This window comes from Daphnia magna, linkage group LG6 (assembly GCF_020631705.1).
Source record: "Daphnia magna isolate NIES linkage group LG6, ASM2063170v1.1, whole genome shotgun sequence".
Lineage (NCBI taxonomy): Eukaryota > Metazoa > Arthropoda > Branchiopoda > Diplostraca > Daphniidae > Daphnia > Daphnia magna.
In genome coordinates, this window is record NC_059187.1 from 4,117,212 (window position 1) to 4,137,644 (window position 20,433).

The 20,433-nt window shown below is 36.3% G+C and overlaps 5 protein-coding genes and 1 long non-coding RNA gene across 7 annotated transcripts in view; 2 read left to right on the forward strand and 4 right to left on the reverse strand.

The window, feature by feature from the left end:
- LOC116924999 (protein disulfide-isomerase A3) overlaps positions 1–20,433 on the forward strand; it is a 30,077-nt gene that overhangs the window by 7,639 nt on the left and 2,005 nt on the right. The window lies entirely within an intron of this gene.
- On the reverse strand, positions 195–947 carry LOC123473983. The gene is made up of 3 exons (XR_006648573.1): positions 746–947; positions 567–687; positions 195–498 (listed from the first exon to the last, which is right to left on the reverse strand). It is a non-coding gene; the product is annotated as an uncharacterized LOC123473983 (long non-coding RNA).
- On the reverse strand, positions 1,461–2,538 carry LOC116935895. The gene is given in 6 exon segments (XM_045175751.1): positions 1,461–1,580; positions 1,653–1,708; positions 1,711–1,828; positions 1,899–1,986; positions 2,055–2,205; positions 2,268–2,538. Coding segments are annotated over 5 exon segments (420 nt in total). The 5' UTR covers positions 2,204–2,205; positions 2,268–2,538; the 3' UTR covers positions 1,461–1,571.
- Positions 6,013–8,048, forward strand: LOC123473982. Its single transcript, XM_045175745.1, has 2 exons — positions 6,013–6,255; positions 6,318–8,048. Exons 1-2 carry the CDS (start codon positions 6,028–6,030, stop codon positions 8,046–8,048), a joined length of 1,959 nt encoding a protein of 652 aa, XP_045031680.1. The 5' UTR covers positions 6,013–6,027.
- Positions 16,504–17,671, reverse strand: LOC116925003. Its single transcript, XM_032931629.2, has 5 exons — positions 17,249–17,671; positions 17,100–17,182; positions 16,873–17,040; positions 16,690–16,797; positions 16,504–16,624 (listed from the first exon to the last, which is right to left on the reverse strand). The coding sequence occupies exons 2-5, from the start codon at positions 17,169–17,171 to the stop codon at positions 16,526–16,528; spliced, it is 447 nt and encodes a 148-aa protein (XP_032787520.2). The 5' UTR covers positions 17,172–17,182; positions 17,249–17,671; the 3' UTR covers positions 16,504–16,525.
- On the reverse strand, positions 17,816–19,727 carry LOC116925004 (tRNA methyltransferase 10 homolog A). Of its 2 annotated transcripts, XM_045175747.1 has the most exons (6): positions 19,567–19,727; positions 19,180–19,494; positions 18,824–19,127; positions 18,616–18,762; positions 18,329–18,434; positions 17,816–18,264 (listed from the first exon to the last, which is right to left on the reverse strand). In XM_045175747.1, the coding sequence occupies exons 2-6, from the start codon at positions 19,488–19,490 to the stop codon at positions 17,984–17,986; spliced, it is 1,149 nt and encodes a 382-aa protein (XP_045031682.1). In that variant the 5' UTR covers positions 19,491–19,494; positions 19,567–19,727; the 3' UTR covers positions 17,816–17,983. The 2 variants fall into 2 exon arrangements, with proteins under 2 accessions (XP_045031682.1, XP_045031681.1); XM_045175746.1 differs by having other exon boundaries at positions 19,180–19,719.

A 20,433-nucleotide genomic window follows, 5' to 3' on the forward strand; every position in this document is an offset into this window, starting at 1 on the left:
AGATTTAACGCTGTTGTTTCGGTTTTTAGACGGTATTAAAACAGTAAATCGACTGCGTTTACAATTCAAATTGCGATTGACACACAATTGCATTCCAAGTCCATCTTTAAATGCTTTAAAAATAAATTCAACAATTTGATCTAAAATTAATACGATAGAACTTACACTGAGGTCGAAAGCAGATTTGATACAAATAAATCTCAAGATATTTATTGTTTTCCTTTACGTTATACAAAATGAAAACTTTGCCATATTTCGATAAAACATATCAAGAGTAGAAACTGATAATATGCAAAAAACCAGATAATTGGATAGTTGCCTAAAAATTTACGACAATTTGCAGGGATTGCTCGATATGTTGTTTTAAATTGCAACGTCGAATTACTTAATAGACTTGAGCTCTTCCTCCTTATCGGTAAGTGTTCCATATCGAGATGGATTCGTTCATCTCAGCTGCAATTCCATGAGTTGAACGCGATATTCTTCACCTTTACGAGCCTGAATGTTATAAAAAAAGAATTGTTAATCAAATTATCTAAATCATTTTATGTCAATATACGTACAACCTCTGAATTTCTTTGTATGCCAACTTTTCACGTTCATTTTCTAGACGGCGATATTCAATATCTAACTCATGGAATCTGCAGTTGAGTTCAGAATACTGGCTCTTAAGCTCAGCGTTCTCATCTAGTAAAGGAAATATTGTCAGAAAATAACAAGTGAAACTCGGAAAATATGAACTTACCGCCCAATTTCTTGTTTTCACGGGTAAGCTGATCTTTCAGTTCGCAAGTTTTGTCCAGTTCGTGAGTCAAATGGGAAATCTGTCGCCTTGTTACGATTATCTCTCTTGGAAGCGTAGTAAAGGACAGTCAGCTCAATCTCATCCAACTTGAATTTGAATTCAATGTTGATGAGCTCAAGTTGCTTGCGGTGGTGCTATTAGCCTGGATTAATCAAGTTTCAATTATAAAACTTCGCTTATTTTAGTGTTTTGATTAATTACCTTCTCCAAATCGATAATGAGAACGTCTACCTCACTCTGTAGACGTGACGTCCTCTTCTCCAAACCTGAGCATTTGGAAATCAAAGCGCTGATCTGTTTTTCAGTTATGTAACCTGGATGTGAAATTTGCGCCTAACAAATAGGAAATGAATCACGAACCGTTTTCATCAAATCGAAGGGGAAATTTATAAGTCCTACCTGATTTCTTCGATCTCTTCGGTAAGAAAAGTGCAGGCATGTTCGTACTTGGATGCGTTCTTTGTCTTCAAAGCGACGACGCAGATGTTCGAATTGATTTGGCTTGAGCTGAGTTGGTCTTCAAATAGCTGATATTTTCGTACCTGAATTTCAGCTATCGAACTTCCTTGGTTCAATGTTTTCCTGTTGACCAAATAAATTTATTGTGATCATTTTCCTTTAACAAATTGTAAATTAACCGTTGTCTAAAAGTATACAAACGAGTTTTGTGGCTGCTGATGTCGATAATATGCTGTTGAGCTCTTCCACTTAGAGTGTGTACTCATGAACGTGCAACTCTAACTTTTCTACTTGCTTGGTGTACGTTTTAACTGGCCTGGAAAAATAAACAATGATTTAAGAATAATTATTCCGTACTGTTCAAGAAGAATCTACAATGGGATCTTACCCTTTCTTTGTAGGCTGACTCAACTTGAGACATAAGCTCGACTGCAGAGACAACAGCTCCTTCTGCAACTTTGACTTCTCTTTATCAGCCCTGAATGAACTACTTGATGAATCTTTGCTAGGAGAATTATCAATTGGGCGTTTCTTAGCTCTGTTCTTGAGATTTAACTTCTTCGCCTAGATATTTTCAAAATAGAGAATTATTCTTCTCGTCGTGTCACATCAAAACGCTTTGACTAAAAATTACCTTTAACTTCTTCGCTACTGTATAGTGAATTATTCTTTCCAATGACTTATTCCTTGGCAATGTTAAGGTTATTTCTTTTATTACTCGGCTGAAAGAACAGAAGCAGAATTATGTAAAAAAACATTTGTTCTCACAGAAAAAACAAACAATTCTTACCTTAACTGAATGCTATCACTTCCAGAAGCAGCCAATCTTCCCAAACTTCTCGCAAGAAATAACCAGATAGCCAGTTCCATAAGCTCAACTACACAGGGGCTTCCGATATACCCAGCTCCTCTAGTGAAAAACTCCTTTTCAGTCAACATACCTATAATAATAAACATAATTATATAAAAATATTTGTTCTAGCACAAAAACAACAATTCTTACCTTTCCAAATTAAGGACAAAACAGATGTCTACAACAAGTTTCTTAGAAAAGAAAACATATCGTCTGCGTCACAAACATAATTATTCATTTGAAAACAAATGACAAACGACAGTCGTTTAGAACATTAAAAGAAACACAACTAACACATTTACGAAGAAAACTTTCACCATGAAAATAACCTTGAATAGAATATAATCAAGGATTCTGACAGCTATCAATTGGCGACAACTCTGGTTTAACTGACAAAAACTACAGCAGACGACTGTTGAAAATTGCCAACGTCAACAACAAGCACGCCGAATGGGACTAATCAGCATATAACTATACAGCGCACTAAACCAAAAATATGAAAAAAACAAATCATTTGACAGATATATTCTTCAAAATAAATAAGAAGTTAAAAAAGTTAGATTCAGTTATTAACATTGTTATCATTGCGGCTTATGAGGCGATGAGGCAAAATAAAAACAAAAATACTTCTAAATATCCTGAATGTACATATAGGTAAACCTTGTTTCTTTTTGTTGATTAATGCTATTTTCTTTTAAGCTTCATTTTCAATTAAATCGTAGTAAGTCAAAGAACGAGTTTATCCCATGTTTTAAATTTTTACATGAATCAAACTCATGTTTCATGTATGCTTCCAAATAATGAGAAATAACCAGGTAAAAATAAAAAATTGGTAAATTCTTTTCAGTTATTAAATGTGTGTTAGGGATGAAATTGAACAATTGATCTCTTTTATTTTTTCTCACAAAATTTTCTTCTCTTACGAAAGAATCACATGATAATGTGGAATTTTACAGAAAAGAAATTACACAGAGTTACGTTTTTTGGGGGGCTGCTCGTGTTGCGCATCGTACTCAATAAGAGCTTTATTCAACTGCACCATCCGTTGGTCGATAGCCATGATCGTTTCCTTGTCAGCTTTAGTTATTGCTGCATCATCGTCATCAACTTGGTTTTCAGTTGCCGCTGCACACGCGGACTTAGTTATGGACTGGCTGTATTCGTACCCAATAAATCTCCGAGCTTTTTGAATAACTTCGGTCATCGTTGACATAGGCAGGGAGGGTCGCTTGTGAATTGCCAGTACGCTATTAATGACAACTAGAGGTAGGATAAAGTTAAGAGATTAATAAATATTTTTCACTTAATCTTTATTATATGATAACCTCCAAAAACTGCATTCAAATTTATCAAGTGGCCAAATGCAAATCTTAAATCTTTGCCTCGTTTCTTCCATTGGATCTTACAGCAAAGAGATCTGCTAAAAATCGCTAGTAAGACTGCTTTGGCGATTTGGTTTTTCGACCCCAATGTTCTCAGATTATGAATCTGAACAGCACACTACAAGAAAATGATGTTTGACACAAATATAAGTTTTACATTTTACTAATAGTACATACCAGAGAGATGGAAAGCTCCATGTCACATAGAGCAGCGTTGAGAACAGCTACTTCCTCTGGAACTAGGATTGGCAAGGAAAGCTGTGACTTTACTACTTTTTGAAGTGTTCCATGTTATCCTTCATCACAGTTTCGCACGATGCCTTTTCATTTCGCATAGATTTCAGTACATCCAAAATTGAACGTAAAGCCTGTAGGACTTTTTGTTGATAACGAGATTCTGCTTCTCCATTTTCCTCTATTAAACAAAATAGAAAATATTAGAAAATTAAATAAATTAAAAATTTAACGTTGAAATATTGGAAGTACCTGTTGCAGAGGCTTCCTTCATTGATAACTTAATAGGTGACAATTGATGATCATAATCCTCCTCGGGGGTAGAATTAGGAGAATCTGGAACACTTTTGTTACCTAATTCAGCAGGGCCACAAATTCACTTCGCTACCTTCGATGATCCTGCCTTTGGGTGCGATTCAGCTTGACCTTCCCATTCCGATTCTTCGTCACCTGACAAATTTACTAGCTGTGAAATGCCAGGATGGTTTTCATAATTTTTTCTTCGGAAGATGTTCGTTTATTTGATAACCGTCTTGAGTTAGATATCTCGTCTTCTAGTCTCGTCGATATCCGTCGTCTCGTATTAGATATCTCGTCTTGTTCTACTTGGACTTGAGCGCCTTCCATCTGTCTTATGGCGTCGAAATTTGGCACTGATGAAAGAAACAAACTAAAAAAAGCACGAAAAAGATTTTGAAAAATGAATTACCTGGGCCGGTTTCCGTTAACAAATCGACTACGTCGTATTCCACATAGGAAGTTTCAGGAAAACGCCTTTTTTTAAAACTTATGTCTCCCCAATTCCATGGTTTTACACCGTTTACATTAAATCCAGGCGAGGGATATAAAAAGTATGCAAGGTTGACGTCCATCCAGGTTTCTGGAACTTTGTAAACAAACGTCTGCACGCCTCCATCTGCATCAGGTTCTGTTGTAAGAACAACGTGATAATTTAATGGCGCTTGAAGAGCACTGGCAGGAGTACCAATATCACTATATATCCCCTTCCAGTTCGGATAGCAAACAAAATTCTGGCTTTCCTGAGAAAAAACCAAAACAGTCCAACATGTTAAAAACAATTAACTACCAGCTCAAATTAAAATTAAATTACTTGTTCTTCTGAGGGATAACACGTTCCACTCTTTGTTGTTTGATATGCCATTTTCGTCCGTTCCTTAACCTTTTACGAAATGAAATATAAATAACTAACAGAACAACAATTAAAACATCAATCCAATTTATTCCTATAATAAAAACTCAAAAACTAGAGAAATTTCAAGAACTTACTTAAAAGTTGATGTGTGATCCCTTAGGTTGAATGCACGAAATGAACGAAGTAGTGAAGTTAGGTAATGAGCAGGACTATTATGCATGCGGGTGTGTAATAAACTAATCCTGTAACGGTAGGCCTTCATTCATTAATTGTAGATTTATAGGTATTTTTTGCATGCGGGCACAATCGAGCGCCAGATGGTGTCGTTGTATCCTCCCTCTTCTTATAATTGCTCTGATCAACCGTGATCAGAAAGGATTATAAGTTACAAGGATTTACAAGTTTACAGGCCGTAAACATTCAGTAGGCCTTGCTCAAACGTAATCTGTAATACACACTGGCCTAAACATATATTAGCTACAATGTTGACCGACGAAGAAATTAAAAAAGTTCTTTTATATTGTGAATTTTCGGTACGAAAGAGAAAACGTACGTTGGAAGAGTTGCAACCAACATACGCATCAGTTTTGCGAAGAAAAGCTTTGCGAGTTATTAAAGATTGGTGTACACAAGGCGTTCCAACAAGAATATGGAACAATGTTAAAAGCGATCCGAATCTTGTACTGAGGTTTAATTTGAAACCAATGGAAGAAATGCAATCCCAATTTCAGCTTGATGTGGTAACACATCATATGAATCATAATAACAGTTCGATAAATATAATTGTATAAAATTTGTTTTTATTAATCAGAATGCTTCAAATGATAATCAAGAAATCGCATCGATTATTGATGAAAACTCACTTGTAGAGGAAAATGATGACTCAGTTGATCATCAGTCGAAGGATACAACAATAAATGAGTTTGAGGGTATGGAAACTGTCCTATTTGAGAACGAAGCCCAATTACTGGAACAGAATGAACAGCCTGGAAATGAGCAAATGACTTTAATAAAGATTTTACGGCATTTTGCAGCTTACACAAATCAAAAACAAATACACCTAACGTATCTACTCAAATTACTGAAGCTGTATGAGCCTATTCTATATTATTCTTTGTTACCAAGCACTGGACAAGAACTTATGCATGTGGATGGAAGCGATTGGCCCACTTCAACAAATAATGCACAAAAATCAAGACAGTTGCCATCTGCTGTATCAATTAATGATGGAAAATATGTACATTTCGGCTTAGAAAATGCCTTAAGTGGAAATTCTGCTGGACTCATCCATCGCGACGCAGATTTGATGCAATTTGTTGATTTGTACTATAAAAATGCAAGTATTCTTCCCAAAAATTTGCAAAAAAGAGTAAATATTATATTTTTATCCTTTACCTTACAGTGCATATAATTTCCTCAATCTTTACATAGATTGAAGCATTTGACGTTTACTCAATTACGGAGAAAGCTAAAGCCACTCTACGAGGAGAAAAAATTGTAGTTCCTGAATTGTGTTTGGAGAAAACCCCTCATTTCAACACAGATATCAACATCGACGAAGCCAAGCTAAACGAAGACGAAAATGCTCCTACGATAACACCTATTCTTGGAAGAATTCACTCAATTCAGTCAGATGCAAAAAGTCTTGACAACATCACTTTTTTGGAGACTTCAGTTTTCATCATCGGTTTTTATGTTGGAAAGGGTAAGCCTACCGATATTCACAGATTTCTTCAAGACCTTATTCGTGAACTTTCTCACCTTTCCCCTTCAAATGAAAACATTGCCGACATAAATGAGCGTTGCTGCACAGCTTCACTTCGTTGTGTCATTGCTGATGGTCCAATGAGATCTTTTCTTAAAAGAACTAAAGGCCATTCCGGTTATTGGTGTTGTGACCGTTGTATTCAGAGAGGTGAAATGGTTAATCGAACTATCTTACTACGAAATGTCAATGCCCCTGCTAGAACCGATGCAGATTTCTTGACTTATCATGTCAACGATTATTCTATTGATGAACACTTGAAAGACCCAAAAGATGTTAGTCCTTTCCTCAATGTAAATTTGCCAATGGTATCAGGCTTTGTCATTGATCCTATGCATACTGTTATCGAGGGTGCCTTTGGCCGACGTTTAGAGGGATTTGTATTCGTGCCAGCCGAGGGCAAACTTACAAGCACACAGATAGCTGAAGCCAACAAACGAATCAAGTTCTTTCACTTGTGCCGACCATACGGATTTGACCGTTTTGTTGACAAGCTGGAAAAATGCAAGAACTATAAGATTCATGTGAAACGTAACATTCTTTATTATCTATTATTTCCTCTCTTCAAGGGAATTCTCAGTGAAAATGACCTCGAACATATTATGTTGTTACAATATGGCATGATGTTATTGGGGTCTTTCAATGGAGAACCCGTTCCAAAAGAAAGAATTTTAAAGGCCAAAAACATCTTAGATAGATATTCTGTGGAGCTGACTGAGAGAGAAATACCTTGTCGATTTGTCAGCCATCAAGTTTCTCATGTGTGGCAGGATTCAGAAAACTTTCAATGCGGGATTGAAACTCTGAGTGCATTCCCTTTCGAGAGTTTCCAAGTTTTCTTTCGAACATGTATAAGAAGTGGAAATCTCCAAGCTGAACAGATACGTAACAGATGTGTTGAAAAGTCTAAGTACCAACTCCCGACAACTTCATGTGGAACTATTATTGAGACTAAAGTACAATTAATGCTGGAAGGAATAAAAAATAACAGCAGGGTACTTAAATATTGCAATAAGGGAGGTCGATGGCCTAAAAAAATTTTTTTCAATAACTTTGTCTTGACTAATTTATTCCCCAATAATATTTTTCTCGATAACCAAAAATCTGCCTTCGTTTGTGTTGACATTCTTGCGTGTAGTGGTATGGAATTAGTTGAAATTGTTGCACGTAAATTTGTATCTCTTGAAAATGCCCATGTTCAGCCATATCGATCGTCAGATCACAACATATTTTCTGCTCATACCCTCAGTGCGCCTACATTTTTCCGCTATCCTTCACAAGTATTTTGTAAAATGATGGCTCTTCCTCTTAATCCAACTCCACCAATATCTTTTGAAAATGAGGAATTACGTTGGTATTTAGTTCCTCTGTTGCATACATCTGATAATTTCAACTAAATACAACTTTGTAAATTGCCATCTAAATGTCAGCGGTAATTTTATTTTGTAATCAGCCAGGTGTTTTGTCATCTGAAGGTCTATTGGTTAAAGAGTTGGATCATGAATAAAAAGGTCAAAGGATCAAATCCCGGATAAGACAAATCTTTATTGTTCGTATATTCAAATATATGTGGTATAAAATTTATGAAAATATTTCTGATGAAAATTTTAAATCGGAGAATTGACTTTAAAAAAATCAATTTATAATGAAGAAAGCTAACGATTCTTGACTGCATTTATCATTTCCATATATTTTGCATTTATTTTGAAAATAACAAACTCAAATTCCCAAACTTCGGCTGGAAAACATAAAATTCAGAAAAACTCTAATACAACTCTATTTATATGCGTTGACTTTGAGTGGGCTGAAACGGAATAGTCCCCAGACGCTAAAATTCTTCTCGGGTAGGCATAACGTTATTGCCTTCATGCGACTCTAGTGTTAGAGAACGGAAACCAATCCGTTCTACGGCCCTCAAAAAATCCGTTTTTTAACGACACGGAATCGGATCAGTATCAGTTCACTGGTGAAGACTGTGTTGCTGGGGGACGCGGTATATCGTGTACGCGTACCGTGTACCGTGTACTGGTATATCGTGGAAAACCATCGTGGAATGGCTTGCTCCGCCCTGAAAGGGGAGGGGCCTAACCAACGTTTTCCACGAAGTACGCCTAGCAGACGACTGTCGTTGGATGGTATATCGTGTACTGGCAGCGTGTACTTATATATAGTATTTGTATATAGTACTATATATACAAAACACAACGTTAATACACCGTCAATATGCTTTTATTGTACAATGTGTTATTGTTAATACATAAACCTTATTGAAGTGAATTAGTTTTTTAATCATGGAAAATATATAATAAAAATCAACGGGCTTCTTTATTAATGATTAATACATGCCACGGTTATCCCTAGACAACAAGTGAATTATCCAGAGGCATATTGGAGTACAGCAAGTGGTCCCTAGGGACCACCGGGCGTGGGAAGGTTTCCTTGCTCTGGTAAATCGTGTACTGGCAGCGTGTACTTATTTACAGTATTTGTATATAGTAATATTTTAATATGCTTTTATTGTACAATGTTTTATTGTGAATACATAAACCCTATGGAAGTAAATTTGTTATTTAATCATGAAATATATATAATAAAAATCAACGGGCTTCTTTATTGCTGATTAATAGATGTCACGTTTATCCCTAGACAACAAGTGAAATATCCAGAGGCATATTGGAAGAGAGCAAGTGCTCCCTAGGGACCACCGAGCGTGGGAAGGTTTCCTTGCTCTAGGGAAGGACAACAGCCAATATCCATTAGTTCGTAATTGAGTTAATTGGCGAGCACATGTTCTTTTCTGCGATTGTTTTTAAATTGTGTTTATTACGTGTTTTCAACCATGTCGTGCCTTAGGGATGGAATTATCAGTGACCTTTCGCTATTTTCAGATATTTCAGTGAAAACTTACTGCGTGGATTCCGAAAAAAGAAGGCCACTTGAAGCTTTTTTCCCAAAACCAGGTAACAACGAAAAAATAGGGTGTATAGAGGTTTTTCCATTTGGTTCGTGTAAGTAGAGGGAAAAGTCGGTGCGGCTAGTCGACTAGTGCGCACCATGGCGGGGGATAGCCGAAACTTGCTGCAGACTTTGCTTGATCCAACCAATAGACACAGTTGGGTCTATAGGTAATAGGGTAATAGACAATAGGGTGTCTATTAATACGTGTGTGTGTGTCCGAAATACTCGCATGGGAATGCCAGGAAGCTGGAGAAGACAGAGAAGGCATTCTACCGAACGGCAGCCTCAGTCCTAATAACCGCAAAAGAACGTCCTAAAGATCCTCCAGCGCAAGTTCACGGTGACTTAATTGAGTCTGCGGGAAGCCACATAAAAATGCAAGCAGTGGATGCGTCTCGAGACCTAGAACAAGTCAGAAATGCTCAAAGATTAGCAAGAGAAAAAAACCGTATAAGCCACGACGCCCAGTTTAACGCATACGAAGTTGGCATCGATACAAATTTTCTTCGGAAACTTGAGTATCTTCCTTCTGTCAACATAGCTTGTATGGACTTAGGTGAGTTATATATTAATCATGCGTCTATTCAGTTTGATATGCATACATATACACATATCTATTTGTATATATATTATATACAATACATGTATATATTTTTATATATGATATATATATATATGTTATATATCATACACGATCTATATATGCCTTATATATAATATAGTGTGTACATATATATGTATTTTATATAATGGGCATATATTGTAATAGGTGTAACTATTTACATATTTATATATTAATATATATATGTAATAGGCTACAGTAATGATAATCATTGCAAATCATTTGATACGGCATCGGTCGAAGTGTCTTAACAAGTTTTATTTCAATGTCATTTACAGAAATGGCAAATGAATTCAGGAATCTTTTGGATCGGGACGATTTGCCAGAAATGATTATGGAGTATGATACAACATTTAATCTTGGCAATTACTACGTGAGTTGGATCACATTCCGTTTTACGGAGTTTATGGAAACCGAATATTCGCCAATGCCTACTATAGGTTTGGCCTGTCTCATCCACCTGAAAAAACTGCAGAGTTCGCATGAATATTTCTGGAATATGGTTAAAGAAGAAATCCCCGAAATTGCTTCATCCAAGAAGCTTTTAATATGCACTGATCAAGAGGCAGCTATCGTAAATGCCATTGAAAAGGTACGTTTATTGGTTTTTGTTTTAAGTGAAGATGTTAAAGGCTTTTTCTATAATTTGTAGGTTTTCCCTAATATACCACGGGCGCGTTGTCATATTCATGCGTGGAAAGATCAAAAAATGAAATTGCGAAGCCTTGGAATTTCCAGCAGATCGGAATTAGCAAAATATCGTAGCCACTTTTATGAGTTGCTTCACCAAAAATCATACATAGAATACTGCGCTGTTTTTCGATCATTTCAGCGGAATTCTATGAACACTGTAAGTATATTTATACCTATTTGTAAACTTATTGGAGACATGTTAATAATGATATATAATAGAAAATGTTTATATTATATATATAGGCCTACATATAAATATATTCTATATAATAGCTACATTATATTTATATGTAGGCCTACTATATATAAAAAATATATGTAAACTATATATACAATAATCATAATATATTTATATATGGTCTTTAGGAATTTGCAACGTATTTCGAGAAACATATTCATCCAGACATGAATTCAATGGGAATATGGTCACTTGAGCGGTACAACGTGAATTATTTGCTGTAAACCAATAGATCCGAGTCCTTTAATGCGCTCTTAAAACGCCGCTTTGTCAAGACAAGAGCATACGCTGAAGACGAAATGATCTTGGGAAGCTATGAAATTGTTAGGCGTCAGCTCCTAAGAATTAAAAGAGCTCGATTTGGATTGGGAGAAAATTGGCTCTTACGACGTCATTTGCAACATCTGTACAAGCTCACAGACAACACAGAGTTAGGCAATATTGCCATCTGTGAAGAAATGGACTCCATTCATATAGAAGAGGGAAAAGAAACGGAAATGGTAAAATACACCATTTGTAAAATGATTTCCTAATAATTTTGGCTAATAATCGATTTGGAATTTAGGTAAATGATGCTTCAAGACGGAGCGCGAAAAAGTACCTTCCATCTCTAAGCACCATGCAAAGGGCAAAACTAATAATTTTAAACAAAAAAATTACTCTGGTTCCCGAACAAAAATGCTGGAGTGTCACTGCCCAGAGCGGTGCCAAACATTCTGTTACCCTCTTTTCTGGCGAAGAGGGAAAACCGAGACAGTACTGCACCTGTTCTTCAACAGTAACTTGTTGCCACATCATGGCTGCCATGATGTCCATTGGTTACAAACCTAGAACGTCAAACAAGATACCAAATGGAACAAGGATGCGCTCAAACATGAATAAAAAGGCTGATTCTCACTCAGGAACTAAAAGCAATCGACGCATTTTAAAATCAAAGGGAAACACAAGAATTCACCTTCCATCGAATGATAAACGCAAAGAGCGGGTAATTAATAATGATAGATTAATTTTTAACAATATAAGCAGGTTGGAAATGAATTGGTTAATTAAATTGGTTTTTAACAATGCCCAGGTGGAAAATGTTTTATTCCAAGAACGCATTCAAGAAGAGGAGGAAATGGAGCGGTACCTCAATGGGTCAATTGACCATCTTTTCGACAATGATGGAGTAGTACAACGATCACCATCACCGTACAAAAATCACCACATACAACAGTCACCTCCCGCGGATCCCATTGAGGGAAAGAGTAGCTTGTTGACTCCGTTAGCACTAGATGAAGTAGCGGAAAATGACGAGGTGAAACTTACTTCCACTTCACCTCCTTGCAAGGTTAATACCACAGATTTAGTACAACGATCACCATCGCCGTACAATCATCACCACATACAAGAGTCACCTCCCGCGGATCCCATTGAGGGAAATAGTTGCTTGTTGACTCCGTTAGCACTAGATGAAGTAGCGGAAAATGACGAGTTGAAACTTACTTCCACTTCACCTCCTTGCAAGGTTAATACCACAGATTCGGTAAAAAACTTTGTTTCCTGCGTCGCATCCTATGTTTGCGTGTTTAGCTTAAACTTTCTTAATAGCTTTCTGCAGATTTGGTAATACCGACGGTGAATGCGGAAGACCTTCCTCGGTACGATGGAAAACTGGAACAGTCCAACGGTGCAATGCCTGGCGATGAAGGCAAACCACCTAAATTGCCATTGAAAACATACTATTTCAAACCGCTGGATTTGAATGAGAAATCATGCACAGATTCGGTAAAACAATTTCTTTTTCTTTTAGAAGAAAGATATATTACCATATAATAATATATATTTTTGAACATTTATTGAAACAGGTGATTTTCGATCGATTCATTCCAAAAAGAGATAATCCGAAAATTTTTTATTACTCTGAAGAGTACCTCAGGAGCGATGAAATCGACCAGGTAACCATCCCACGATTTTGGTTATGCAGTGGCCATATAAACGCAGCCCAAACCATGCTAAGGAGGCAGTTCCCAGAAATTGGCGGACTTATGTCTGTTGAGTATTGTGGTGAGGGTAATTATCCGGTTCCTCAAGAAGAAAAGTGGATACAGTTTATCCATAGTCCTTCCCATTGGATCCTTGTTACAAAGGGTTTTTTTAATTCATCCCGACTTCAAGTATATGACAGGTACGCCAACGTAATAGTATAAGTGGTAAAGTTCTTGAATTATAGCTTAAAATGTAAAGCAATGTGCAAGTCTATAAAGAGCAATATTTATATATTATATTATATCTGATTCCACCGCTCCTAGTATGAACTTCGTTGAGGAAGGTAGACAGCAAGCGCTAGCCTGCATGTCGTCGTTGGTGAGAACAAAGGATTCACGCATGGAATATGAATTAGCCCAATGCCAGCGGATGCAAGATGAAAATACCGGCGATTGTGGAGTTCTTTGCATAGCTTTTGCAGTTTGTATCGCCAATGGAAGAGATCCAACAACATTGTTCTTCCAATCTGAAGTTATTCGCGCCCACCTGAGGGATTGCTTTTTGTCAGGCAATTTATCTGTTTTCCCTTCTAAGGAAAGACGTGCAACCAGGCGTTCAAACATCCGAAGCATTCCTGTGTATTGCATTTGCCGCCGAATTCATCGGATCGATAAACAAGAATGGGATCTCGTTCAATGTGACAAATGCAATGAATGGTTTCACCGCATGTGTGAAAATTATCCCGAGAAATCAAAAATGCCGTGGTTTTGCAAACAATGTTGCTGAATTCACAATGAAGCTGTATTTTTATTGCGATAACCAAGATTGAAACGAAAGAAATTACCCAGATAAAACTGACAAAATATCCGCCTAATGCTTTTGCTTTATTTTTTTTTAATTGAGTGTCTTCCTCTTTTTGCCTTTCAGTTTTATATAGTACTACACTACATACAGTACGTATGTTCCGTCTAATTGTTGGAACCAGTAATGGACCATATGGAAGGCTTAATGCATGTACATTTATTTTCCCACCATTATGCAAGCAATTAAGTAAATATACGGGTTCTAACTTCTAAGATACACCAAAATAATCCACTTATTAAAAATATATAGCTTAATAAAATTTTCTATGAAATGCTAGCAAACGAGCATCATTTATGTTGATCTTAGACAAAAATATTTCAAAAATTATAAATTTTGCCAATAGAGGGACACCTACAACTTTTTTTAAAAACTTTTTTGATAATTAATTTTTACACACAAAAACTTAACAAAAACAAATAAATTTTAGTGCAAAACGATCGCGTTGACGAGAGCTTTCTAAATATATATAAATTTATACAAACAAGTAATATTCAGAAAAATAACAAAAATTTATACTGGCTTTCCTAGAAAGAAATTGTCGGCTAAGTCTATACCGGGCATAAGTGACTTTCTTTGAAAAACAAATTCGGTCAAAAACAAATTTTTGTGTACACATTACACATTCATTTATATATATTTCCAAAGTTCTAGTCCACGTGAGTCTTTAGCACTAAAACTCATTAGTTTTTGTTAAGATTTTAGATGTAAAAAAATTTTTTTTAGGTATTTTTCGTGTTATGAAAAATTTATTAAATTTAATAAATACATTTTAGGCCTTATGTTCGGCTACTTGGGTTTGTAAAAAATCATAAATTTTATGGTACGTTTATGCTGAACCATGGAGCCAGGTTTTGGAATATAGGTCGTAATTTATTTGGAACAATTACATCTAAAACCTTCGAAAAACAAAAATTGCCATAACGTGCCGGCACCCATCATTTCGGCCATTATTCATTTTTCTTGTAGTAGTAGCCGTCGGCTACTTGATCAAGAGGCATAGTCAATAAGCATCATCTAGTTGGAAAGCAATAAATAAAAGTACAGGTGCAGCTTTACTATAAGTAGCATCTAGATGTGCGCTGCCATGTTGATATTTTATATCTATATAAATAAATATTGACATGTATTATTTTAGTATATATAGTTATTTTAGTATAGTAGTTCTATATAGTAGTTCTATATAGTAGTTGTATATAGTAGTTCTATATAGTAGTTCTATATAGTAGTTCTATATAGTAGTTCTATATAGTAGTTCCATATAGTACTTATATATAGTATTATGATTATATGTTATACTTTTTTCTCAGAAATTCTCCTATAAAGTACACGCATCAACACCGCATTTCATCGTAAATTTTTTAAAATTATTATTATTTAGTTTACCCAGTGGCCTTAATATATTATATTATGTATACAATATAAAATGAAAACGAAACCATTGGAGAACACAATTTCTTTGTATTATGCAGACCATAATAAATGCACAGTTTTCAAGGACTTTCGGTATTTTGCATGTTCCAGTAGTGGCGCAATATACGCTTGTCTGCTGCCGTTGGACGCACCTGATTAAACTTCTGGGATATAGCCAACTCCAGTTTCGGTGGCAAACGATGTCTTGTTAGCTTCACCTTCAGCCTGGAGCAGATGGCATCTAAGCAGATAAATATGATTAAAATACAACTCTTAAATAATATTTAAAAAACTATTACCTTGTATTTGAACGTATTCCTCACGCGGAATTGGAATTTTCAAATCGTCCCCATGTGTAGCCTTAGTACCACTTTTTTTGTGGAGACGGAGATATTGCCGGGAATAAAGCGTCCCAATAAGGTTCAGGACAAACTTCCGCTCATCCACGGTACTAAATTGGGCAAGGGTTTCCTTTTTTATTGGAAACGCGTCCTACAAAGATTTTTTTCTTGGTTACAATAGAAAAATAATAGAGCTGCTGCGAACTTACCTTGACAGCATGAAAAGCGTCCTCGTCCTCGTCCTCTTCCTCATCCTCGTCTTCCTCTTCCTCGTCGCCCCTTTCGTCAGCCGATGAATTAATTGCTTGTTCCTCGACATGGCGGGAGCTCGTCGATGGAGCTGAAGACGATCGTGAGCGTGAAGCCGCTTGCGTTCCCGCTTCCGTACCCGCGTGCGTACCCGCTTCGATCACCGCCATCGCCTTACTCACTAATTCGGGAAACACTAAATAGCAATACATATTGTATGTAATATTATGCATATAGTAATTGTAATATAGTTCTATATAGTAGTTCTATATAGTAGTTCTATATAGTAGTTCTATATAGTAGTGCTATATAGTCTTGTACAAATGGAGGTACTATATAGTTCCTGTGTTTAGTTTTGCTATACAATACCTCTTTATAGGTATTATATAAGGATACTATATATCCTTCTATGTATTCTATGTCCTTATATATCTTTCTATGTATTATATATAACTATAATTCATAGAATAACTGTATAGTTAAGAACTGACAGTTATTCTACAAGTTCTTTATATACACATGTACACAATTTTAAACAAAATAATATTTATTGGTTTTAGATTTCTTACCTTCCACTGCCCTCAGAAGATTTGTTACTCTTTGTAGCTCCAACTCCAAGGAAGTAACTTTCTGGAAATGGAGATTTTTTTTAAAATACAGAATAGAGCTATTTAATTAATAAGTGTTTAATTTACCTCGTCAGAGGCTGCCTTTTGCGCCACTAAGGCTTCTTCCAGCAGCTTAACATTGTTCTTTAAGGTACAGTTCTCCTCTGCAAGGTTCTCTGCAGTCATTTTCCATTCCTAAATAGGGGTTAACAAATTTTAAAAATTTATGTATTTAAGTAATTTAACAAATGAAAAAGAATGCACAATTACCTGATTTGTGCCAGCAGCAATTATTTCTTCATCAGTGGCCTGTCGGATAGCATCATTGGCCTCACCCACTTCAGCCTGCGACTCATCTTTGATGAGAGGCTGGGGGGACAAAGACACATCCTCTTCCATGAAACCTGCCAAATGGTCATTGGTTACCAGATCCATAGCCTAATCCAAATACAATTAATTAATTAATTTTATATGACTTACGATTAGGATTAACTAACCTTTGAACTTTTACCCACTGTTAACCGAGGTGGATTAGTGGCTTTGCATTTTCTTTTTGGCCTGGAAGACATGGTACTTACAACTACAAAATTAAAATATGTTAGAAAAATAATATAGAAATAAATTAGGTACACATCTATCAAATTACCTTGTATCTGAAGTCAATAAACAGTTCACTACACGTGTCAAGTTTGACTTTTGACTCTTTGGGCCTGTTAAGAAGGAAGAGTGGGACTGCAGACATAGACGTCGCGGCGCTTCACCAGAGGTCTCTGGTGTACACTATCGATAGAAAAACCTAAAGTAATTTTTTTGTTTTATATTTCATTGTTATTAACTTAGTGGTTTCTGTTTGTTTTTTTACTTATTTACTATTGTCACATTAGTTCACCATAATTTTAATTATTCAGCAGCATATTTACAAAAAAATCGTGCAGAAAATTGGGGTATCGATCGTCGAAGGGCATGTCCTTTAAATTTTGAATGACAAAATCACGAGACTTTGCACGTACTTGGTTGGCAAGGGCCCACGTAGTGGGATAATCTGAATACTTAAAATATATTGTTTATTTTCGCGCCTGATTCGTCCTAAGAACCGAAGAATAATGGCTTATCAGTAAGGAATGAGTATGAGCTTCAATTTCATACCCCAGCTGAATATGAATGATTTAATCTGCCAATGTGATTTACATGGAATAAATAATAAAAAGACAAATTCCAAAAAGAATCCTTTATACAAATTCAATTTTCTTTGCACTTTTGTGCATAATGAAGAAGTTGTGAACAGTAACTGATACAATAACTGAGACAACTTATTAAACAAAACAGCAGAAACTATGCCGAGGTAGGTTTTGCTTTAAGGAATTTCATTTTTGAATTTTCTTCAACAAACTGCATCTTCGTCGGCCGCTGCATCTTCGTCGGCCGATGCAGCTTCGTCGGCAACTGCATCTTCGTCGGCCTCTGCATCTTCGTCGGCCTCTGCATCTTCGTCGGCTGCTGCATCTTCGTCGGCAACTGCAAATTTATCAGCAATCCTATCTCCATTAGTAATTGTGTTATCGTCAACTGGCTTTTCTTGAGCTCCTTTTCTAGCTGGCAAGATCTCAAGTAATGCTTCCTTCCAGCTCTGTCCGTTACAGATGTTGACCATTACATTAAACACTGAAACATATTACCTGATTTTTAAAACAATGTTTTAAATGGTAACTTACGGCAAATGCCTTACCGTGGTCAATAGTTAAAACTTTTCTCGTCTTCATGTCAATATTTTCACTGATTGGAAGACGGCCATGAGAAAGACCTTTCTCTTCTGCCAACTTGTGACAAAGACCCTAAACAACAGGAAAACCACAAAGAAATATATGAACATGAAACAATTTGTTGTTGCAGTAGATCCCACTCCTCACAAAATTTCCCAAATTTCACACTCTACTTTTCAAATATGATTTTTTGGGCCAATTACATAAATCATCAAATAACTAAAGGAGTCACTATTTCTTAATTTCTACCTACCTTTTGGGAATTGTGATCAACTAATCCTCCAATTATATAAACATAATCATCCTTAAGATTTTCTATAACATTGTCAGATTCAGAGGTGAGGTAAACAATTTTTTCTTTACTGAAAATTTCTGTAAAATGCTTTTCATGCAGGTTAACCTGAAAGCCAAGGAATAAGGAAATTAGCATCAATTACAAACAAAACCAGAGAGATACTGACATCCCAGTTTTCATAGCCTGAATTCTTGCTCATTTCTTTTAAACTAGCACCATCCAAACTAGTTACGTGGAATTGAACTGGATCAGTAGCCCTACGGTTAATGCTGTAACAACGACTAATTTGCTTGACACACTTTGCAAGACTCCTTTCATCCATGTAATTGTCAAATGATAGGGCAATTGCTATGGTCACTTTGCAGTTACTGTTAGCCATTGTTGCATTTTTTAGTTGTTTACGAGTAACTGTATTCAAACGATGGGTTGGATCAAGTTTTCTTTTCTTTCTTTTCTCCCTTTCTTGAATCCTAAAACCAAAGAAGTGTTAAAACAGGTTGGATAAACTATTTATGATAAAACCTTTTCTCTTTTTTCCTCAGCTCCCATAAATCCTTCTTCATTTTCCGTTTCAGAGCAGACTTTGATTGCACAGGTAGCTCAGCATAGCTTTCATTTTGTGACACCTTTTCTAGCGTACTAACATGATTTTTATCATTTTCTTTCTCGCCAGAAAAGTCTATCTTCAACTGAATACTATGAGCATCATTCCGGTTAACTGGTGTGTCTTCACTGACTAAAACACCATATTTGTAACCAGCTCCAGGATCAATTTGAACACTGTCTGATTTTTTTTCTTCCTCCCCCTTAGATTGAGTACAAGGTGAACTCATTTGACTACAAATGATGCAAATAAGAAGTCAATATAAAGGTGTGCTAAGTAGTTCTGATTGAAAACTTTGGACATACAGAAATCACGATGAGCGGTTGAACTGGAACTCTGCTGTGTATGTATACGTATAGTGGTACACGGTCGATTTCCACGGTATGTATACGTATAGTGGTACACGATCGCTTTCCACGATATAGAGGTTTTTCCATTTGGTTCGTGTAAGTAGCCGAAACTTGCTGCAGACTTTGCTTGATCAAGATAGACACAACTGTGTCTATCGGTTGGATCAAGATAGACACAGTTGTGTCTATCGGTTGGATCAAGCAAAGTCTGCAGCAAGTTTCGGCTATCCCCCGCCATGGTGCGCACTAGTCGACTAGCCGCACCGACTTTTCCCTCTACTTACACGAACCAAATGGAAAAACCTCTATACCGTGGAAATCGACCCATTCCACGATAATAGGCTCCTCCCCTTTGGGGGCGGAGCAAGCCATTCCACGATCGTTTTCCACGATATACCGGTACACGGTACACGGTACGCGTACACAATATACCGCGTCCCGCCTGCTGGAGCTGAAGTTGTCATACACGTATGGATATGGATGGATAGGATAAACTCTTAACTCCTTTCATTAACAACCTGTGTTTTAAAATTACATTTCGAAAAGAGTAAAGAACCCATATTTTTTAAAATCTCCTAACTTTCAACAAACGTTGTTTGAAATTAACACAAATTTAACAAGTGTATTTCAAATTGGCAACGGCGTAAAGAAATTTGTTGGCTTCTTCTGATTGGGTGTGTCAAAATGTACGTGTAATTCTTTTGAGCTGTCTAGCTACGGTCACCGGCATTTGAAGTTTAGCTCTCTTGCTCATCGGTTCACCGAATAAGGGGTTGTAGTTTAACAATATTTCATTAAAAAAACCTTTATTTGTTTGATCTG

Bases quoted from the DNA above. Each gene is read 5' to 3' on its own strand.
- LOC123473982 (XM_045175745.1), top strand. From the start codon at position 6,028: ATGCATGTGGATGGAAGCGATTGGCCCACTTCAACAAATAATGCACAA. The intron at 6,256-6,317 runs GTAAATATTATA...ATCTTTACATAG, and splicing joins CCAAAAATTTGCAAAAAAGA to ATTGAAGCATTTGACGTTTA.
- LOC116925003 (XM_032931629.2), bottom strand. From the start codon at position 17,171: ATGTCTTCCAGGCCAAAAAGAAAATGCAAAGCCACTAATCCACCTCGG. The intron at 17,041-17,099 runs GTTAGTTAATCC...TATTTGGATTAG, and splicing joins CAGTGGGTAAAAGTTCAAAG to GCTATGGATCTGGTAACCAA. The intron at 16,798-16,872 runs GTAATTGTGCAT...ACCCCTATTTAG, and splicing joins TTGCTGCTGGCACAAATCAG to GAATGGAAAATGACTGCAGA.
- LOC116925004 (XM_045175747.1), bottom strand. From the start codon at position 19,490: ATGAGTTCACCTTGTACTCAATCTAAGGGGGAGGAAGAAAAAAAATCA. The intron at 19,128-19,179 runs GTTTTATCATAA...CTTTGGTTTTAG, and splicing joins CTGAGGAAAAAAGAGAAAAG to GATTCAAGAAAGGGAGAAAA. The intron at 18,435-18,615 runs GTAGGTAGAAAT...CCTGTTGTTTAG, and splicing joins TTGATCACAATTCCCAAAAG to GGTCTTTGTCACAAGTTGGC.